At 35.0% G+C, this 23635-nt stretch overlaps 1 protein-coding gene across 2 annotated transcripts in view; it reads right to left on the bottom strand.

Moving 5' to 3' along the window:
* The window catches only part of FSTL5 (follistatin like 5), a 930240-nt gene that overhangs the window by 457926 nt on the left and 448679 nt on the right, over positions 1 to 23635 (bottom strand). For both annotated transcript variants that reach the window (XM_024977492.2, NM_001206863.1), the window contains one exon: positions 2627 to 2823. In XM_024977492.2, the coding sequence (XP_024833260.1) occupies positions 2627 to 2823 (197 nt within the window). The remainder of the gene's footprint in view (positions 1 to 2626; positions 2824 to 23635) is intronic.

Below are 23635 nucleotides of genomic sequence, written 5' to 3'. Positions count from 1 at the left end.
AACCATTAAGATCCTTTCCCTTTTTACTGCTTTAATTTAAATCTTTTTGAAACTTGCTATTAAATGATGATGTTCCATGTTTCCAAGTTGATTTTTAAGTCATGTATATCATTGACTTTCATAGTATAATACTTGGAATACAAGTTTTTCTAAAGCACCTGTAACCTAAAGAGACAAGTCAAAAACAGTATTTGTGTTGTTACTAGCTAGAAATGTGTTATATCCTTTTCACAGTGGCTGTTAGTTGATTGCTGATGAATGAGATGATACCATTTCCACTCTATAAAGCTGAAGGAAGGACTGACATATGTGGGATGTGTGCAGAGGAGTCAGTAAATATTACCTTCCCAGATCCTTCTTTGTGTGTACCTCATGTTTGACTAATGTATAAGTGGGATTCTAACGATCATTTCTGCATGGTAAGTTTCAGATGAATTTGGAGGGCACTTTTCAGATGTAAATTAAGTCTGAATCAAAATAATAACAATAACAAAAAACTAAACTCTGTACCAGATGACTTTATTATGGATTGATATATGCCCTCCCCAAAGATGTGTTAAAGCCTTAACCTGAGGACATCAGAATGTAAACCTTTTTTTTGGAAATAGAGTAATTTCCATGTATTTAGATGATGTTAGATGAAGTCCTGCTGGAGCAGGGAGGACCCTTGACCCAACATGACTGGTATCCTTTGAAGAAGAGACAAGATGATGTGAAGACAGTACACAGAGAGTAGCTATGTGACTCTAGAGGCAGAGACTTGAGTGATACACTACAAGCCAAGGAATACCTGGTGCTACCTGAAGCCGAAGAAGGGAAGAAAAGACTCCTCCAAGAAGCTTCTAAGGGGGTTGGCCTTGCCAATACCTCAGTCTCAGATACTGAGCCTCCAGAACTGCGAGAGAGGTTGTCTGAGCCACAAAGTTTGCTGAACTTTGTTACTGCTACTCTAGGAAATTAATATAAACTTGGATGTAGTAGAAACTTAAAACAACTACAAGTGAGTACTTTCAATACTATTTTCCAGTGATGATCAGTTTTTCCATTTGGACTCAGATGTGGATCTTGTAATAGCTAGATTTGGTCAAATTATGTGTCATATCCAACCAGTGGTTACAGTAGTGCATACATGTTAATAGAGAGTAAAAATATTAAAAATAAAAAAGTAAGGCTCAAAATCAAAAACACTATATTTGAATATGTCAGGCATACAAATATCAAGGTGACATGCTTTAGTTATAGTTCATTTAATTGAATTGCCTAGTCATCTCTGATTATTACCAGAAATTTTAAATTGTAAAGAATTTCATTCATGAAAAATTAATTATGAGTTATATACCAACATAGATATCTGAATTAAAAGTTTACTAACTTTACGCTAAAATTTCAGAGTTTCATTCATTGAATTCCAGTGCCTAGGACTTATAACTGTTCTATAAATATAAGTTGGATTAAAGAAGATAATGAAAAATGATATTTTAACTAACTTAAATAGACAAGTCAATTGGCTCAGAAGGTCACTTTGATAATGACACCTCTAAGTTACACTATCCCAAAGCTTGAATGCTTGCAAAGTAAAACTGATATTCCACATTGTTGATTTTTTAAAAATAAGCCATTAAATTAACTATGAACTATGAATGGCATGATGTTGTGGAAATAGACAATTGAATTTTTTTAAATTATTTTCACTGTTAAGCACAGAAGCAAAATCTACCTAAGATCAAATGTAGGAATTATCAGGCAGTCAGCAGTATTCCTCAGAGCTAGTACCAATTTCCTAGTCATCCTGGATTGGCTTCTCTCCCTTTCTCCTTAAAAACCTGTATGTATATTTACAGCAAAATCTTATGTTCCTTATTTTACATTTCGACCACTATCAACAACCAGTTTAGGTTCTTAAATGTGGGTATTTCACTTTCTTTCAGAGTAGTTTATCAGTCTCAGTAACACACACATAAAAATATTTCCATTTTTTCACACATGTAATTGATCACATAAAAAATTTTGTGTATTAAAATATTCACTTAACATTTTATGTATGTATCTTTTTGGAGACAATTTTCAAAGACATGAAGTTTAATAATATAGACATAATATTAAAACTAGATTTAATATAGTTGATCTTTGATTATTGAAAAAGTACTAAATAGATCAATAATTTAGTACTTTCTTAGATCACTTATTTACATTATGTTATAGATGTATTCAATTGATTTTCAATAATGTCCTTGAATACTAGATAAGCAAGTTTCCATAAGAAAATTAAGAAAATTACAAAAGCTCCAGAACATGTCTGGTATTATTTTATAAATTCTATAAGATAGAGAACTGGCAGTTCCTTTTGGCATTTAAGGTATAGAAACCTGTCAAAAGTAGATGCCTCTTTTAAATTGTGTAACATCATATAAGGATCTTGTATGATGTTACTTGAAATTAACAAATTACATTTGTTACTAGAAATTCATACTGCTGATAAGCAGTCAAATATTTCTCTTAAAACATTTTATGCCTACAGTCAAACAATGTGAATTAAATATAGTTTTATCAATATAGTAAAAACTCACACAAATGTAAATATATTGAATAAATATACTTGAATAAGCTTGTTAATCATTAATCATACCTGGATTAGTTCATTAATATCTACAAGTCCATTACTGTCGGCATCAAAATATTTAAACATTTGATCCACCAGCAACTTCTTCCGAAATACGTCATCACCATTAGGGTTTTCATTGTCTTGTGTAATGTATTTTTGATTTTGTAAATCTAAAAGCATACTTTTCATCTTGCTGTATTCAATGGCCTTGCAGTTATCTCCTGTAACAAAAGAACTAAGTTATTTTCAAAGCAATATTATTAAAAGGGAATCATTTATCTTATTAATGCTCAAAGTTGATACCTAGCAGATAACATATTTTGTATATAATATTTATGCTTCTACTTTGCATACTACACAAGGAGAAAAGAATGGGCCATTAACATGAGAGGATAAAAATTTTAATTGTTATCAAATCTAAAAACACAATATGTATATGTGTTTTCTCAAGGCCAAAGTCATCGGTTCTACAATGGACACAGAAAAAAGATAACTTCAATTGGCTACAAGGCTTAAATACATCATCTTAGTTTAACTCCTCATTATACATGATTATAGTGATAGTTTCAGAGATTTTGAACATGAAGTTTAGGGAGAGGAAATGACTGACCCAAGCGTAAACTTAGATTGTGTTGAATTTTGAATTTAAACTCATGTATGTCTAGTTCCAAACTAGTATAGCAAGTTTCTGATTGGAAGTGCATCTTCTTTTACATTTAGATTTATTTTGAAGAATTTTGTGTGTATGTACTTAAAATTTTTAAAAAATTTTTAATCATGCTAAACTCATATTTGCTTTCTTTGGAAACTCTATTTTTCTGATATTTATCTATCTCTCCTTTAAGAGCACTTGGTGAATAATATGATCTATGTTTGAATTTTTTATCTTGAAGTTTTAACCTTGCAAATATCATTTCCACAGCTAAAGTAGGAGCTTATTGAAGTGATAATGCATTACAGAATTCAATATCTTCCATAAAATAGCCCAAATACTAGGGACTTCACATTCAATGAAAGTAGTTGTTGGCGTATATCTTCAAAAATAACTGCAATTACTCTATCTTGGCTTCCCAGGTGATGTTAATGGTGAAGAACCTGCCTGCCAATGCTGGAGACATAAGAGACACAGGTTTGATCCCTTCAGCGGGAAGATCCCATGGTCAGAAGAGCCTGGCAGGCCATGGTCCATAGGGTTGCAAAGAGTTGAACACGACTGCAGTGACAGCACTCACGCACACACTCTACTCTCTTGACATAATTATTTCACAAGAATTTTTCTTACAAAAATATGCATGCTTATGTCTTCATAAATAACACATTGAAATGAATGTATGTTGATAATAAATGTGATATAAAATGTTAACATATAGTCTATAAATACAGTCTAGAAAATGCAGTATATAATGTAATTTATAAATGAAAAAGCAGGTATTATTATATTAGCTAAGAACTTCTACAATATATCTTTAAAGAAAAAAAAGCCTAACTTTATAATTGTGCTTCATTTTGACAATTAGGCTGTGGCAGAATCTACAATTTTAAAGATTTCTAAAGATTTAAAAATATATATCTGAGAAGCAGGGGATTGAAAAATAATATTTGAATTCTCATTCTCTTCCCAGACAAGATGGAAAACAATCTTTCAGAGAGATGAGATCTTATCTTTCAAAGACTTTGAAATGACTTCTGTTGTTCAGCAAATTTAGTGTTTAACAACCCTGTCAATAACTTCTTTTCTACAGCAAGATATAAACTCTGTGCCACAGATTAAGTCAATTTTGCATCATTCTAGTCTCAGTAAAGAATAATAATTATAATAGTTTTCATAAAAACACAGAAATCACTGACAAGAGAGAAAAGTAATCAAGTACAGAGGGACAGGTAGCAATTTTGGTGTCTGTGAAAGCTGCCTAAGAGGGGCCTTCAAATATACGTGCCTGTGTGTGTCAGGAAGAGAGAGAAACTGATCAAAGAAGGGCAAAGGAGAATAAACCATTCCAAAGCCCTCCCTGGATTTCTGTATTTGACCGTGGGCTTTCCTATCATTTCATTTGACTGATGGGGAGAGGGATGGAGTTTGCGGGAGCTCCCCTGGGTCCATTGTTATAAGCAGATGAGAACATGGGAAACAGAATTTAAATGCTGAACACTTTTTAGTTAATATTTGAAATTTGGGGTTTTGTTGTTGTTGTTTAGTTGCTATTGAGGAGATACAATTTGGGGTTGTTACATTCTAATTTTGACCAAATCAAGGAATACAGTCATCATGTTCTTCATGAATGCTTTCATTTCCCAAATTGTAAATACCCTAGTAAAACCAGGGATTGTTTGCTGACAATTCAAAGCTAACAAAAATAAAAGCATTACAATTAAGGCATTCATATTCCACTGAAATGTACAATGGAAAATAAAAGTGTTAGTCGCTCAGTCATGTCCAACTCTTTGTGACCCCATGGACTGTAGCCCACTGGGCTCCTCATCCATAGGATTCTCCAGGCAAAAATACTGGAGTGGGTTGTAATTCCCTTCTCTAGGGGATCTTCCCAAACTAGGTATCAAACCCGCATCTCCTGCATGTACAATAAACAACCATAAAATTACAGTAAATTTTGTAGAATTTAGATATTTTAAGTAACCTCTATCACAGGTCTTTGTTAGTAATAGAAACATCTATTATGAATAATAGATTACTTGTAATGCAGACTTTCTATGTGCCAGGAACTTTATATATATGTAATCATTTAACTCTCATAACAATCCAACATGAAGGACCTTATAATTACCATGATTTTACAGATGAAGAAAAATTAAAACACAGAATGATTAAGTAACTTGTTCAAAGTTACAAAGCTAGAGAGGAGCTCAGTGACTTTTACACCCAGGCAATACCTAATATCTTTTCTAGCCTTTATTCTCTATTTTTTTCATCTTCAGAACTGAGTTTTAAAATGAACTTATACATGGTTTCAGCAAATTTGTCAAAGGATTATTTGAAAAATGAATGGCAAATATAAAATAAACTTCAGGCAAAATTACTGCTGAAATTATAGGTAGAGAAAAAAAGAACTTTCAAAGGGAGAGAGAGAGAAAAAAAAGGAGTACCATAGAAATAGCAGGAAAACTATAGGAAAATACTGAAGAAGAAGAAAAAGGGAAAAGAACTTTTCAAGAAAGAGGATGTGATGAAATGCTAAATGTTTCAGAGTTTAAAAAAAAACAGAAAGAAAGAAAACATTCCCATTAGATTACTTAACTTGGAGATAGCTTGTAACTTTAAAGGAACATTTTAATGAATAAGTGAAAACTTCCTATTATAGTGGGCTAAAATGAGTAAAAGCAAAATAATGATTTGAAAATATTAAATGTTTGTTTTTAGTCACCCAGTCGTGTCCAACTCTTTACGACCTCATGGACTGCAGGAAGCCAGACCTCCCAGTTTCTCACTATCTCCAAAGTTTGCCAAGTTCATGTTCATTGCATTGGCAATGCTATCCACCCATGTCATCCTCTAACACCCTCTTTTCCTTCTGCCCTGAACCTTTCCCAGTATCAGGGACTTTTGGTATTAAATCTTCATCACTTTTTTAATGAGTATCAATGTGAAAAAAAGAAGTAGCATTAGTAATGAAACACAAGTTATTTAGAAACAAACATCAATGTATATTAGTATATCATGGTCTCATTCAAGAATAACTTCAGGAAGAAAGCTAGCTCGTTGATTTGTTTGTTTTGGTGAGTCCTTCCTCAATACTTAATCAACCAGTGGTGTTTTGTTGGTATAGTGAAGGAAAAGAAATGCTCTTCTGGAGTTACTTTCTGCTGCCAGAGACCAGTAAGAGCTCTCCTCTGCTGTCCCTGTTCTAGACACTAAGGACAAGATGAATGAGGTCCCCAGCTGGTGGTGCCTAAACACCACCTTCCTTCCAGTGAACGCAGTGATGCCAGGGCTGTGCTGACTCGGGACTGAGTCATTCTAGGGCAGTCATTCTTTGCCCTGTGGGGCAAAGAAGGAGGTGGAATCTCTGACTTTCCCCCCCCTTTTTTCTCATTTAAACAATAGATTCATAATTTTACTCCAACTAAATTATTTTGTGAACAAAAACATGATTGATAACACCACGTGCCCCAAACATGCATATTAATCCTATATTATCATTATGTTCACAACTTCTCACATGCTTTGATGTTTTGTAAGTTAAGTTTTATTGGAGTGTAGTTGATTTACAATGTCGTGTTATTAATAGCATCTGCTGTAAAGCAAAACAAATCAATTTTATGTATACATATATCCCCTCTTTTTTTATATTATTTTCCCATGTAAGTCATTACTGAGTATTGAATAGAGTTTCCTATACTGTAAATAGGTCCTAATTGGTTATCTATTATATAAATAGTAGTGTGTATATGTCAATCCCAATCTCACAATTTATCCTCCCTCCCCCCCACTTTCCCCTTGGTAACCATGTTGTTTTTTTTTTCTACATCTGTGACTCTATGCTTTATAAATAGGTTCATTTATGCCATTTATTTTAGATTCTATATATAAGCTATATTACATGATATTTGTCTTTCTCTCTCTGACTCTTTCACTTTCAAATGGGTTCACCTGGGTATTGGCAGTGCTTCTCCATGTCCCTATGGAACCAAGGATAGTTATATATTATATATCTGATAGTACAGCCATCAGTTTTGAGTACATGATAACTGCTCAAAATTATAGATTCTACCAATTATGCTTAATGCTAGTTTTTCAAAAGTTGTAATTTGTTCTTAACTCTTTGAAGTTACCCTTTATCCTTCCTTACCATCTATCAGAAAAACATACTAATTACTTTCAACACAAAAATATTGAAATCTAAGTATATAATAATATTGCTTGCCTCTTTTTAGCATTTCTAGTTTGAACTTGATTAATTTAATTCTAATAAAAGCTGAAATCTTAGAAGTTAAATAAGAAGATATTAAATATTTTATTATAGTATCAATTCTACTCATGTATTAGACTGCATACTGAAATTGTATTTTTCTCAATCTATTAAATAATTGCTAATAGAAACTTTTAAAGCTTTTTAATATGTAAACATATTTAAATTTTTATAAAATATTTCTCAGAAAAGTACTTTGCATTTATGACATAAGGAAAGTATCAAAACTTTAGTATGGTCATTTAATATGAATCTGTGAATCAAATTCAACATGGAAAACTATTATATGAATTGTAAATTGTTAACTGTGTGTTTGATGGAATTAAAATTATCTTGGTTAAAAGTAGTCTGAACGAAATAAAAAAACAAAACAAAACCAAAAAACAACCTTTAACCTAAATGGAGCTTCTATAAAATGTGGAAAAATAAGGGTGTAAATTGTTTTGTAATAAACTTTACTGCAATGTTCTTATCTAAAATGTTTATAGTTACACATAGGATTAATATAAAACTACTATGCTTCAAATGCTAATCTAATTCTGGAAATTTACTAATGCAAATATACATATATATACCACTTCACAACTTTGTACCTTTAAAGGGCCGTGATTTTCTCATAGAGAAGGAATTTTTAAAAAAAAAAATCTACTTTCTTTTTCAGAGCAGTTTTATATTCAAGGAAAAATTGAGCAGAGAGTACAGATTTTTCCATATACCCTCTGGTCTTCCACATGTGCAGACTGTCACTATCAACAGTCCCACAGCAGGGGGGAAATGATGACAATACAGTGATGTATCTTTAACCCCAAAAAGTCTATAGTTTATCTTAGAGTTCATTAAGTACATAGGGTACTTGGTGTTGTATATTCCATGGGTTTTGACAAATGTATAATGACATGTGTGCATATACATCAAACAGAATAGTTTCACCGCCTTAAAGAGCATCTGTGCTCTGCCTGTCCATCTCTCCATCTTCCTTAACCTCTGACAAACACTGACCTTTTTAACTGTTTCAAAACTTCTGCCTTTTTCAGACTGTCATATAGTTGGAATCATACATAACCCTAACCCTGGCCCAATTCAATATGTAGCCTTCTCAGACTGGCTTCTGAGAAGCAAATATATTTAAGGTTCCTCTGTCATGACTTGTTAGCTCTTTTTTTTTTTCTTTTTTAATTGCTGAATACACTGTCTGGAGGTACCACACTATATTTATTCCTTTATCTACTGAAGGACATCTTGTTACTTTCAAGTTTTGGTAATTTTGAATAAAACTGTTGTAAACATCCCTGTCTCTATTCTTTTCCATTCTGTTGTTTTCCTCTATTTCTTTGCATTGATGGCTGAGGAAGGCTTTCTTATCTCTTCTTGCTATTCTTTGGAACTCTGAATTAAGATGCTTATATCTTTCCTTTTCTCCTTTGCATTTCGCTTCTCTTCTTTTCACAGCTATTTGTAAGCCCTCCCCAGACAGCCATTTTGCTTTTTTGCATTTCTTTTCTACGGGGATGATCTTGATCCCTGTCTCCTGTACAGTGTCATGAACCTCCATTCATAGTTCATCAGGCACTCTATCTATCAGATCTAGTCCCTTAAATCTATTTCTCACTTCCACTGTATAATCATAAGGAATTTGATTTAGGTCATACCTGAATGGTCTAATGGTTTTCCCTACTTTCTTCAATTTAAGTCTGAATTTTGCAATAAGGAGTTCATGATCTGAATCACAGTCTGCTCCTGGTCTTGTTTTTGCTGACTGTATAGAGCTTCTCCATATTTCAAATCCTGGAAGATGATGCTGTGAAAGTGCTACACTCAATATGCCAGCAAACTTGGAAAACTCAGCAGTGGCCACAGGACTGGAATAGGTCAGTTTTCATTCCAATCCCAAAGAAAGGCAATGCCAAAGAATGCTCAAACTACTGCACAATTGCACTCATCTCACACGCTAGTAAAGTAATGCCAAAATTCTCCAAGCCAGGCTTCAGCAATATGTGAACCGTGAACTTCCAGATGTTCAAGCTGGTTTTAGAAAAGGCAGAGGAACCAGAGATCTAATTGCCAACATCTGCTGGATCATCAAAAAAGCAAGAGAGTTCCAGTAAAACATCTATTTCTGCTTTATTGACTATGCCAAAGCCTGTGACTGTGTGGATCACAATAAACTGTGGAAAACACTTCAAGAGATGGGGATACCAGACCACCTGACCTGCCTCTTGAGAAACCTATATGCAGGTCAGGAAGCAACAGTTAGAACTGGACATGGAACAACAGACTGGTTCCAAATAAGAAAAAGAGTATGTCAAGGCTGTATATTGTCACCCTGATTATTTAACTTCTATGCAGAGTACTTCATGAGAAACGCTGGGCTGGAAGAAGCACAAGCTGGAATCAAGATTTCCAGGAGAAATATCAATAACTTCAGATATGCAGATGACACCACTCTTATGGCAGAAAGTGAAGAGGAACTCAAAAGCTCGATGAAAGTGAAAGTGGAGAGTGCAAAAGTTGGCTTAAAGCTCAACATTCAGAAAACGAAGATCATGGCATCTGTTCCTATCACTTCATGGCAAATAGATGGGTAACAGTGGAAACAGTGTCAGACTTTATTTTTCTGGGCTCCAAAATCACTGCAGATGGTGATTGCAGCCATGAAATTAGAAGATGCTTACTCCTTGGAAGGAAAGTTATGACCAACCTAGATAGCATATTCAAAAGCAGAGATATTACTTTGCCAACAAAAGTCTGTCTAGTCAAGACTATGGTTTTTCCAGTGGTCATGAGTGGATGTGAGAGTTGGACTGTGAAGAAAGCTGAGCGCCAAAGAATTGATGCTTTTGAACCGTGGTGTTGGAGAAGACTCTTGAGAGTCCCTTGGACGGCAAGGAGATCCAACCAGTCCATTCTGAAGGAGATCAGCCCTGGGATTTCTTTGGAAGGAATGATGCTAAAGCTGAAACTCCAGTACTTTGGCCACCTCATGCGAAGAGTTGATTCATTGGAAAAGACTCTGATGCTGGGAGGGATTGGGAGCAGGAGGAGAAGGGGATGACAGAGGATGAGATGGCTGGATGGCATCACTGACTTGATGGACATGAGTTTGAGTGAACTCCGGAGTTGGTGATGGACAGAGAGGCCTGGCGTGCTGCTATTCATGGGGTCACAAAGAGTCGGACAGGACTAAGTGACTGAACTGAACTGAAACATCCCTGTCTAGGTATCTGGGTAGAGTTAAGTTTTCAGATCCTTAAGTTAGATCCTAGGGAGCATGATTACTGAACTGAATGTAAGATTTTGATTAGTTTGTTTTGAAAGAAAAAAAAAGAAAAAAGAAAGAAAAGAAAATTGCCACATTTTTTTTTTCCAAAGTAGCTTATACCATTTTGTATTCTCATCAGCAATGCATGAGAGCTCCTTTTGCTTCACACCTCCACCAGCAGTTAGTGCTATCTGTGTTTTGGACTTCATTCTGATAGGAGTGTAGTGGCATCTCATTGTTTCACAGGGAATCTCAAGTTAATGAGAGACTATATTTTATAAGAGACGTTAGTCCCATTGCCTTTCCCCTGCTCTCTACACAGACACAATGTGATTTGACTTAATTTTATATCTCCTTAAACACCATTGATTTATTAAATAAAAATGATTAGAAACATAATTAATTGATTGATATTTTTACTGATTAATTTGGGAATTAATATTATTAGAAATAAAAGGAAAACATTGTGAGTTAAATATTCATTCTCCAATCACATCATTCTTTATAATGTACCTTTTGTCAGTTATATGCCACGTTGTCATTGTCAACTACCTACATCTAATATATTTAATACAGCAGTATTAAAATGGGGTTTGACTTTCTAGCTTGGCAAAAGTTAACATATGTTAGAATTTCAGTAACGGTGCTCTAGTAACCAAGTCACTTTGCTCTCTTTACACTAAAAGAACATTAATTAAAATGACTTTGAGGGGTGAGATTAGGTATCCTAGACTCTGTTTTCAATTATATTCATTAAATGTGACACACTTTGGAGCAAGTAGACAATTTAGCTGTTACTATCCCCACTTTCTCTCATCACCCTCACAAACACAATCACATAAAGTAAAAATGCAGAGAATGCTGACAGAAAATACAGCAAAATAATACAGAGTGTAACACAGTGGTGATGGTTATCTAGGATGTTTGGGAACTTAAGTGATACATGTAAATTTATCTTAGCTGAAGTAAATACAAGTTATAATATTAATAATAATTGTTCAAATATATGATTTTAATATTTATGAAAAGTCTTTTAAGCCATTAACTGTATAGTCAAAACCAAGACAATATAATTTGCTTCATATGAAAAGGCATATTTCCTATAGTATGTATGATAGGTAATGCTGTCAAATAGTTTGTGAAATTATTTCCCAATCAACTATGTTTTCTGGAAACCTCTGGAAAAATATTTTGTACACACTATGTAATAAGACCTTTCATTTTTTTTACATTTTACTAATTTCTGTTGAAATTGTAGTGTATATTGCCTTAAATATTACACCACATTTTCCTACAGTTCTTGTTGTATGCTGTATTTTCTTGAGGTTTTTAATTTTGATTTATATTACACAGATTTATACTACTTCTAGGAGCAAATATATACATAACATATTCTTTAACTTTTAAAGAATTTGATAAAAAATATTTAAAAATTTAACCATTACAAAAAACCTATCACTGGGTCAGACTCAAAACTAAGACTCATATAACTCCACTAAGAGTAGGACTGCTAGTACTTCTGAACACTAAATAATCATAGCACTCAAATACGTGGTTTTCAATGAAAATTTTGTTGTTCATATTGATCTTACAGAAGATAAACTATTCATATCTGTGAAGCCACAAGGATATAATGATTTTAATCCAGTATTTACACAGGAATTATCATGTGCTGCCACTGTAAAAGTACTTTACAGATAATTCATTTAATCTTTAAAATGATCATGTGAAGTAAGTACAAAGACTATACCATCTCCTTGAAACATATTTATAATAAGCCCAATGACAGGCTTGACATTTGACTTTACATGAAAGATGTAGAAACTTCTGAGCCTAGAATTGTAAGCCCATCATTTGGAAATTAACGCAGACATATCTCATGAGGTATAGAGGATGCACAAGATACATCTATTTGTGTCTTAAGAAGATAGTGGTTTTAATTATTATTATGTTTATGTTATTCTACAAATTCATGTGAAATTCTGTCAAGAATTTACAATTTTCTGATGACTGCCTGCATACATATAATCTGTCATGCATTTCAATAATAAATCATGTGTTTTCTCTCTTCTATATTGAGACAGAGAGGTCTTGGTTGGTAAGATTTTTACTTTCCCCAACAATCTTTAGGGGTGTTACATAACAATGACAGAAATGACTCCCCAAGCCTGTCTAAACATTATGATTTTTATAAGCACCTAATAAAATAACTTCATAGTGGTCACTGAATATCTTATTTAATCAAGAGTTCATATGTCTTGTCTCCTAAAATGTGTTACTCTTTGTCTCATTGATCACAGAAAAATTCAAAAGTGACATTAAAAATAGAATTTCTTCTGTAGTTTCTAGTTTATATATTTTCTATATAGCCTATTCATTCTTTTCCATCAAAGAAAGAAAAGATAATAGTCATGACTGGGCATCAATCCCTAGCTATCTTTTCCTATTAAATTTAACATAAAGAAATAATTTTTACAAAATACATCTAATACTAAGGAATGGTAAATACTCAAATGCCACTATATACTAAACATTACAACAGTAACATTTATAGTATCGATGTTGCTATTTGGTGTTATGATAGATATTTTCATGCAAGCTTAATATTGAAGTGAGTTACTGTATGTAACACTTTATACCCAAGATTAGCTCAAGATGACAGAGTAGAAGGACACGTGCTCACCGTTTCTTGTGAGAGCACAACAATTAAAACTAACTGTTGAATAACCATTGATGGATAAATGCTGGAACCTACCAAAAAAGATACCCTACACTTCCCAGAAAGTAGAGGTCATAAGATGGTAGGAAGAGCACAAACATGATAGTGTCAAATTCCATTCCTGCTGGATGGGCAACCCATGACCTGGACAACAGTTATACCACAGAAGTTGTCCCACTGCAGTGAAGGTTGAAAGCTCCAAGTCTTGTGTATACCAAGACCCAGGGGAAAAGGGCAATGACCCCAAAAGTAACTGGGTCAGCCCTATCTTCAGGTGTATGAGGGTATCCTGCAGAGGAGAGGGTATGCCTGGGGCTCACTGTGAGGCAAAGACTCTGGCAGCAGCAATTCTGGGAAGTACTCATTGGTGTGAGCCCTTCCAAAGGCTGCCATTAGCTGCATTATACAACCTATACCCTCCAGTACTGGGTTGCCTCAGTCCAAACAACCAACAGGGAAGGAACACAGTTCTAATCATCAGCAGGCAAGTGGATTAAAGTTTTACTTAGTATGGCCATTCCTATCAGGGAGATAAGACCCAAATCTACTCCCCACCCCCTACCCCCACCCCACCATCAATCACTTTCATCAGGAATCTTGCCCAAGTCACTTAGATAGCCTCACCAACCAGAGGGTAGATAGCAGAAGCAAGAAGAACTACAATCCTGAAGCTTGTGGAAAGAAAACCACAATCACAGAAAGTTAGACAAAATTAAATGGCAAAGGATTATGTCCTAGATGAGGGAACAAGATAAAAACCCAGGAAAACAGCTAAGGGAGATAGATATAGGCAACCTTCTAGAATAAGAAAACAGAATAATGACAATGAAGATGATCCAGGATTTCAGAAAAAGAATGGAGGCAAGTATCAGGAAGATGCAAGAAATGTTCAACAAAGACCTAGAAAAACTAAAGAACAAGCAAACAGAGATGAGCAATACAATAACTGAAAAGAAAAAAATACATTAGAAGTGATCAATAATGGAATAACTGAGATAGCATGGATAAGTGACCTGGTAGACAGAATGGTGGAAATCACTGTCTTAGAACCAAATAAAGAAAAAAAAAAAAAAAAAGAATAAAAAGAAATGAAGACTACCTTAGAGACTTCTAGGAAAATATTAATTGCACCAGCTTTTACATTACAGGGGTGCCAAAAGGATAAAAGAGAGAAAAAGGACCTTAGAAAATATTTGAAGACATAATAGCTAAAAACTCCCCTAACCTGGGAAAGGAAAAAGTCAACCAAGTTCAGGAAGTGCAGAGAGCTCCTGGCAGGATAAACCCAAGAAGGAACACATCACAACTCAGAGTAATCAAATTGACAAAAATTAAAGAGAAAGAACAAATGTTAAAAGTAACAGGGCAAAAATAACAAACAGCATACAAGGGAACTCTTATAAGGTTATCAGCTGATTACTCAACAGAAACTCTGCAGGCCAGAAGGGAGTGTCACTATAACACACACCACACACACACAAAGCAACCCAAACACAACACTACAGATGGTTATCAAGCCATAAGAGAAGAGAACAAAAAAGGAAGAAAAATAAACCCCAAACAAGTAAGAGTCAATAGAAACATATATATCAATAGTTACCTTAAATGTAAATGAATTAAACCCTCCAATCAACAGACATAGACTGGCTGAATGGATACAAAAATAAGACCCAAATATATGTTGTCTATAAGAGACTCACTTCAGACCTAGGAACACATAGAGACTGAAAGTGAGGAGATGGAATTAGAAGACAGATGGAGTAACAACACTAACATCAGACAAAATAGACTTTAACATAAAGACTGTCATAAGAGACAAAGAAGGACATTTCACAAAGTGAGCCTTGATAAATTTATGAAAATCAAAATCATAGCACAAGATCAACCCAAGATAAAGATATAACAGTTGTAAATATATATGCATCTGACATTGAAGCACTTCAGTATATAAGGCAAATACTAATAGCCATAATGGGAGAAATTGACAGTAACATAATATTAGTGGGAGACTTTAACATTCCACTTGCATCAATGGACAGATCATCCAGACAGAAAATCAATAAGGAAACACAGGTCTTAAATGATACATCAAAGAAGATGGACTTAATTGATATTTAAAAGAGCATTGCATCCAAAACTATTAGAATACACATTCATCTCGAGTACACATGGTACATTAAGATTGACTACGTGCTGGGCCACAAAGTGAGGGTTGGTAAATTTAAGGGAATCAAAATCATGTAAAGCATCTTTTTCTGACCACAACACTATGAAATTAGAAATCAACTATAAGAAAAAATAACTGCAAAAAACACATAAAGGCTAAACAATACTCTGCTAATCAACCAACAGATCACTGAAAAAATCAAAGAGGAAATGAAAAAATGCCTAGAGACAAAAGGGAAATGAAAGCATAATGATCAAAAAACTATGCTGTTGCTGCTGCTAAGTTGCTTCAGTCGTGTCCGACTCTGTGTGACCCCAGAGATGGCAGCCACCAGGATCCCCCATCCCTGGGATTCTCCAGGCAAGAACACTGGAGTGGGTTGCCGTTTCCTTCTCCAATGCATGAAAGTGAAGAGAGAAAGTGAAGACGCTCAGTCATGTCTGACTCCTAGCGACCCCATGGACTGCAGCCTACCAGGTTCCTCCATCCCTGGGATGCTCCAGGCAAGAGTGGAGTGGGGTGCCATTGCAAGCAGTTCTAAGAGGGAAGTTTATAGCAATACAATCTTTCTTCAGGAAACCAGAAGAAATTGCAAATAAACAACCCAAACTTACAACTTAAGAAACTAGAGAAAGAGGAAAAAACAAAAGCAAAAGTTAGTAAAAGGATATCAATCAAAAGAGCAGAAATAAATGAAAGAGACAAAGAAAATAATAGCAAAGGTTAATGAAACCAAAAGCTGTTTCTTTGAAATGATGAACAAAATTGATACATTTTTAGCCAGACTCATTAATAAAATAAAGGAGATGACTCAATAAAATTAGAAATGAAAAATAAGTTACAACAGACACTGCTGCTGCTGCTGCTGCTGTTGCTGCTGCTAAGTCGCTTCAGTCGTGTCCGATCTGTGCGATCCCATAGACGGCAGCTCACCAGGCTCCCCGTCCCTGGGATTCTCCAGGCAAGAATACTGGAGTGGGTTGCCATTTCCTTCTCCAATGCATAAAAGTGAAAAGTGAAAAGGAAGTCGCTCAGTAGTGTCTGACTCTTTGCGACCCCATGGACTGCAGCCTACCAGGCTCCTCTGTCCATGGGATTTGCCAGGCAAGAGTACTGGAGTGGGGTGCCATTGCCTTCTCCAAAGGCAATGACACTACAGAAATACAACTGACACTACAGAAATACAAAGAATCATAAGGGACTAGTACAAGCAACTGTACGCTAATAAAATGGACAACCTGGAAGAAATAGAAAATATGAACAGAATAATCACTAGCTTTGAAATTGAAACTGTGATTAAAAAATCTCAACAAACAAAAGTCCAGTAACTGACGATTTCACAGGCAAATTCTATTATATATTTAGGGAAGAGCTAACATCTGTCCTTTTGAAACAAGTTCATTCTGTGAGACCACCATCACCTTGATACCAAAACTCAACAAAGATATCACCAAAAAGAAAACTACAGACCAACATCACTGATGAACACAGACATAAAAATCATGGTCTGAAAGGATACATGCACCCAGATGTTCATTGCAGCACTGTTTACAACAGCCAAGACCTGGAAACTACTTAAGTGTCCACTGACAGAGGAATGGATAAAAAAATGTAATACATGTATACAATGGAATATCACTTAGTCACTGAAAAGAAAGAAATGGTGCCATTTGTAGCAGCATGGACAGTATAGAAATCATCACACTTGGGTGATGTAAGTCAGACAGAGAAAAACAAATATTGTATGATATTGCTTACAAGCAGAATCTAAACAGAAATGATACAAATGAACTTATGAAACAGAAGGAGATCCACAGACTTAGGGTGAAGTTACAGTTACCAGTGGGGAAGGAACAGTTAGGGGGTTTGGGATGGACATGTACACACCACTGTATTTAAAATGGGTAACCATCAAGGACTTACTATATAGCACTGGGAACTCTACTCAAATTTTTGTAACAATATAAGTGGGAAAAGAATTTGAAAAATAGATGGATGTATAACTGAATCACTTCGCTGAACACCTGAAACTATTATAATACTGTTAATCAACCAACTATCCACCGATATAAAATAAAAAGTTAAAATATATATATATATATATATATATATATATGTGTAGCTTGGATTTGGGAGAAGATCTCTTGTCTGTACTTTATGTAGGTAGAGCAACATCACTTTACTGGATTTTTCTATCTCAGTACAATAACTTATTTGACTAAACGTAACATATGAAAAACCATGTCCCTGGGGTGGTCAGTATGTGTTGTAATTACTTTTTCTAAGCACTGGTGAGCTTCAGGAGACATTGTCCAATGAGAATCCTTTGCTATTACACATTTTGATTGTTCATGTCATGGATGCCAGCATTAATTGCCTTCTCACTCACTGACCCCCAAGTCATCACATAAATACAAATGATTCTACCAATTTGTGTCTCTCTAGAAAAGGATAACTCAGTGCTTAAATAGTTCAATCACCAACATAAGACTTCTTTAACTAGACATGTATCTGCCATTTTCTACTATATAAGTATTCTTCAGAATATTTTCAAAATGGACTCCTATTTTTGTCTGTAATTTCATCAACTTAAAAATGCTGTAGGTTGAGAACATTTGGTCATATATTGCCTACATGCAATGTTCATTGTTTTGTTCTCTGGAAGATTATAAATGTTAACTGTTCAATTCCTCAATATTATACATATCATAAAAATATGATGTGATTTGACATTTTATTTTCATTTACACATATTTAGTCACACACAATAAGTCATTCACTTTCTTGTGGTATTCATCATGCTTTAGTGATAGCTCATCAATATCTTGACCAAAGATTTATAAGAAATAGAAAAGGCAGAGGACAAATGATATAAAGAATGTGAATAGGAGGACATGGAATAATTAATACTGGAAAATTTCTACTTGAAGTATAGACTGTATGTGTCATCAGTAGAAATTGGGCTTATGAAATCATGGGCAAATAAATTAGAGGAAATAATAAATTAATCATTTTAAAAAATAGAAAAAATGTTTCTTCATTATAATTCCTTGGAGACTTTTAACAAGCCACTGTGAATATTAGAAAAAACAAGAATTTCCTGATGTTATTATTATTATAAAAAATTTAGAAGCAAGTTTTTCACCAACAAAAAATGAAAAATATTCATGCATTTGACACAAAAATAGGTCAGATCTGATTCACAAACACACGATGACTTCCTAATTAGGTTAATGGCAAACGTTTTCCATAAATTCATCATCTAATTTTGTTCATGGGCTTCCCTGGTAGCTTGGATGGTAAAGTGTCTGCCTACAATGTGGGAGACCCCGGTTTGATCCCTGGGTTGGGAAGATCCCCTAGAGAAGGAAATGGCACCCAACTCCAATATTCATGCCTGGAAAATCCCATGGACCGAGGAGCCTGGTGGGCTACAGTCCATGGGGTTGCAAAGAGTCGGACACGACTGAGCGACTTCTCTTCACTTCTTCACAAGGTAAAATTTATATTTATATTATGTTATAGCTATAATTAATAGCCATTTAGCAGTCTTGATAAAGTATATTTTGAAAACCTCCCAGAAATTGAGAAAATGAATAATCCTAGTGAATGAATAAAAATACTTTTGTAAGATGAGTTTTTTCCCATCACTCCATAAAGAATTGCCTTTTAAAAAGAAAAAAAAAAAAAAAAACAGACATGAGGCAGAATCTAATGAAATTGTCAGTAAATCACCAATTTAAAAATAATTCACAGCAGTGGATCACTGTATAATTTTTAGCACATAACCTAAAAGGGGTTCAAAGAATTGATTGACCTATTTGGTAAGAGTCTAGTCAAAAAAAAAATCAAAATAGATATTTGAAACAGAAAATTTAATATAGGCAATTAGTTTCACTGTTGTTAAAACTGGTAAGGCAAAAGAAAAGAACTTGTAACTCAGAAGAATTGGAGGAAGCAACTATGACTTCAAGGGTTGGGGGAATTAACGTTCAAATGAGATGAGTTTGAGAAAATTGTGGAATATCCTGGTAGAAGCTGCAATGAGAGTAAAAAAAAAATAGTTATACTTCAAAAGCTTTGTAGTTCATAAAAAAGGAACAATTTGATGAATTGCATTTGTGTCATTGGCAAATGCATGGAAGCTAAAGTCTGAATGATAAAGGAGAGCATTTGTAAAGGGTAAAGTAAAGATGATTGTGGTCAAAACATAACTGTGGGCATTTTTTTAGGAATAGTAAGACACAGACAAGTTAAAAAGAGACTGAAAGCATTGACATTGGTGGAAGAAGAGATGATGATATTTTTATCACACATCTTTATGTGCTAAATCAATTTCTTAAAGAGGGAAATATATTGACTAATTATAACTGAAGGTAGGGGCCCAGCTGCTTACTGCTCAAAAGCAATAAAGAGGCAAAGTTGATGGAAAGGGAAATTTGCTTTGAGGCCATCAACTGGGGCAGGGTGGGGTGTTGCTGGTCTCTTGTCCAAAGGCTGACTCTCCAAACACTGGCAATCAGTGGGCAAGCACTTTTGTAGATGGAAAGAGGGAGATACATGCAGAAATAGTAGTCAGTTCTGATAGTCATCTTGAAATTGGTCATGTGGTGATCTGATCAGAATCATATTGTTATCTTGAATGTTTTAAGTACAGTTCAGTTCAGTCAGTTCAGTCCTTCAGTCCTGTCTGACTCTTTGCGACCCCATGAATCGCAGCACGCCAGTCCTCCCTGTCCATCACAAACTCCCGGAGTTCACCTAGACTCATGTCCATCGAGTCAGTGATGCCATCCAGCCATCTCATCCTCTGTCATCCCCTTCTCCTCCTGCCCCCAATCCCTCCCAGCATCAGAGTCTTTTCCAATGAGTCAACTCTTCGCATGAGGTGGCCAAAGTACTGGAGTTTCAGCTTTAGCATCATTGTTTCCAAAGTACACCCAGGGCTGATCTCCTTCAGAATGGACTGGTTGGATCTCCTTGAATCAAAGGGACTCTCAAGAGTCTTCTCCAACACCACAGTTCAAAAGCATCAATTCTTTAGCACTCAGCTTTCTTCACAGTCCAACTCTCACATCCATACACGACCACTGGAAAAACCATAGCCTTGACTAGACGAACCTTTGTTGGCAAAGTAATGTCTCTGCTTTTCAATATGCTATCTAGGTTGGTCATAACTTTTCTTCCCAGGAGTAAGAGTCTTTTAATTTTATGGCTGCAGTCACCATCTGCAGTGATTTTGGATAATCACTGCAAAACCCCAAAATAAAGTCTGACACTGTTTCCACTCCCATGAAGTGATGGGACCAGATGCCATGATCTTCATTTTCTGAATGTTGAGTTTTAAGCCAACTTTTTCACTCTCTTCTTTCACCTTCATCAAGAGGCTTTTTAGTTCCTCTTCACTTTCTGCCATAAGGGTGGTGTCATCTGCATATCTGAGGTTATTGATATTTCTCCCTGCAATCTTGATTCCAGCTTGTGCTTCCTCCAGCCCAGCATTTCTCACGATATACTCTGCATAGAAGTTAAATAAGCAGGGTGACAATATACAGCCTTGACGTACTCCTTTTCGTATTTGGAACCAGTCTGTTGTTCCATGTCCAGTTCTAACTGTTGCTTCCCGACCTGCATACAAATTTCTCAAGAGGCAGGTCAGGTGGTCTGGTATTCCCATCTCTTTCAGAACTTTAAGCACAGTAAGTACTTAAAATAATCTGTTTTAAGTACAGCAAGTCTTTAGTTCCATGGTTGATTTGTTTCCATTTCTTCAAGTCTCAATTTCAGAATTGTGGCTTATGTGATGGCTATAGTCTGATAAGCATGTATTTAAATTCTTCCATCTGATAGGAGTTTTAGTATCTACAAAACATCTCAAAAGCTATGGTTCAGAATATTATCTATAGCCCCCAATGGGGAACTAAAGGTTTTTGACTTAATTTAATGGCTCAGCTATTATTATTTGTCCTGTTTGCCTGTTTTTCTTTTGTTCTATATTTTCTCACTTTTCCGATTAAACTTATTCTTTGGCTAAAGTTTTACTACAGGCAAAAGGCAGGCTGAAGACAGGAGGGGCAAGGACCACAGGGTCCTGCTACATTTCATAAGTGCTGCAAATTAATTGAAAGAATATGAAGATGAGGATGTTGCCTTTCTCTGAAATGCAAAATTTTCTATGAAATCCAGCTGACATCTTGATTTTTACCATATGCATGAAGTAAAGTACTAGTCGCACAGTAGTGTCTGACTCTTTGCAACCCCATGGACTGTAGCATGCCACGCTCCTCTGTCCATGGAATTTACCAGGCAAGAATACTAAAGTGGATAGCCATTCCCTTCTCCAGAGGATCTGCCCAAACCAGGGATGAAACCATATGCATGGTTGTGTATGTAAATGTGTATAAATAAAGCCAAGTCTGTGAATATATTAATATGAATAAGAACAGTGTGTGTAGAGATATATTTCTTTCATTTGGCTTTAGCTCAGCTGATAATCTGCCTGCAATTCAGGAGATCCCAGTTTGACTCCTGGGTTCGGAGGATCCCCTGGAGGAGGGATAGGCTGCGCACTCCAGTATTTCTGGGCTTTCCAATTGACTCAGATGGAAAAGAATCTCCAGTATTCTTGTCTGGAGAATCCCAGGGACAGAGGGCTACGGTCCATGAGGTTTCAAAGAGTTGGACACAATTAAGCAAGCACAGCACAGCGCATAAAATTTCAAGATAATATTACAGAAGGAAATGTTCTTTCTTCATCAAACTGACTTTATTAAGCTGATTTTGCTACAATCTAAAAGCATGGACCTTTAATATGTTTACCTAAAAATCATTAATCGAAATGTATGTGATTTTTAAAATCAATAGAAAGATATAAAACTCCTAATTTTCACCTTATGAATAAATAGCAGAAAAGAATGACTTAAGTATTTCTCATTTCCGTGCATTCTTTCAGTTGAAAATGAATTGCAATTCTTCTCATTTTAAAGTCATTCATTTTTACCAGTGAGTTGTTAAATTACTTAATAAACATTTTAAGATAATGTCCAGTTTTCTAGTTTCTGGAGAAAGAAAAAAAATCAAGATATTGCCTTTATATACACTCTAAAGTTCATGCTAATTTAATATCTTGGTTAAACTACTTGATATGAGCAGTGGACATAAAAACATTCTCTCTTTGAAGATTATGTTCATATGCCTATATTTATATATGTTCCTGTGTATACTAATGCAAAGTATAAAATGGTTTTAATGAGATAATATTTTCTTCAATTAAACTTATTTCTTCTTGGCTCTATAATTAAAAAATTAGAGTAGCTTATATAATTTTTTAAAGATGAATATTTATTCAAGCTTATATAATTTGTGTCTAAAGGTTTTCAATTTCTGCAATTTGAATGTTATTTAGGCCACATACTGAATTCTACTATAGTTTGGTAAATAAGTTTGGAATAAACAAAGGCATTATTAGGTGTTTCCAATGGAAAGATACTCATAATTTATAAATGGCTTTCTGGATTATTTTACTTTAGCCTTTCATTGCCTTTGAAGTATTTTAGTACTTTATAAGTTGCAGACAACTGATACCAATGGAAAATAATTCTTCTCTATGAACTTGCAAACTAATTCTGACTGGAAGAGATCAGTTGATTTCTATCCCCCCTAAAAGGGATTTCCCTGGTGGCTCAGACGGTAAAGAATCTGCCTGCAATGGAAGAGACTCAGGTTCAATTCCTGGATCTGGAAGATCCCCTGGAGAAGGGAATGGCTACCCACTCCAGTATTCTTACCTAGAGAACTCCATGGACAGAGGAGCCTCGCAGACAAGAGCCTGGCATGGGCTCACAGAGTCAGACACGACTTAGTGACTAACTTTATGTGGAAAAGGCCAGGTTAATGTCTATTTGTAAGTTCATTTACACAATTGTTTAGCCCTTATAAATATATGGCTCTTTAACTTTGAGCT

The sequence above is a fragment of the Bos taurus genome, chromosome 17 (assembly GCF_002263795.3).
Source record: "Bos taurus isolate L1 Dominette 01449 registration number 42190680 breed Hereford chromosome 17, ARS-UCD2.0, whole genome shotgun sequence".
NCBI classification, from domain to species: domain Eukaryota; kingdom Metazoa; phylum Chordata; class Mammalia; order Artiodactyla; family Bovidae; genus Bos; species Bos taurus.
This window is presented reverse-complemented; position numbering and strand designations above follow the sequence as displayed.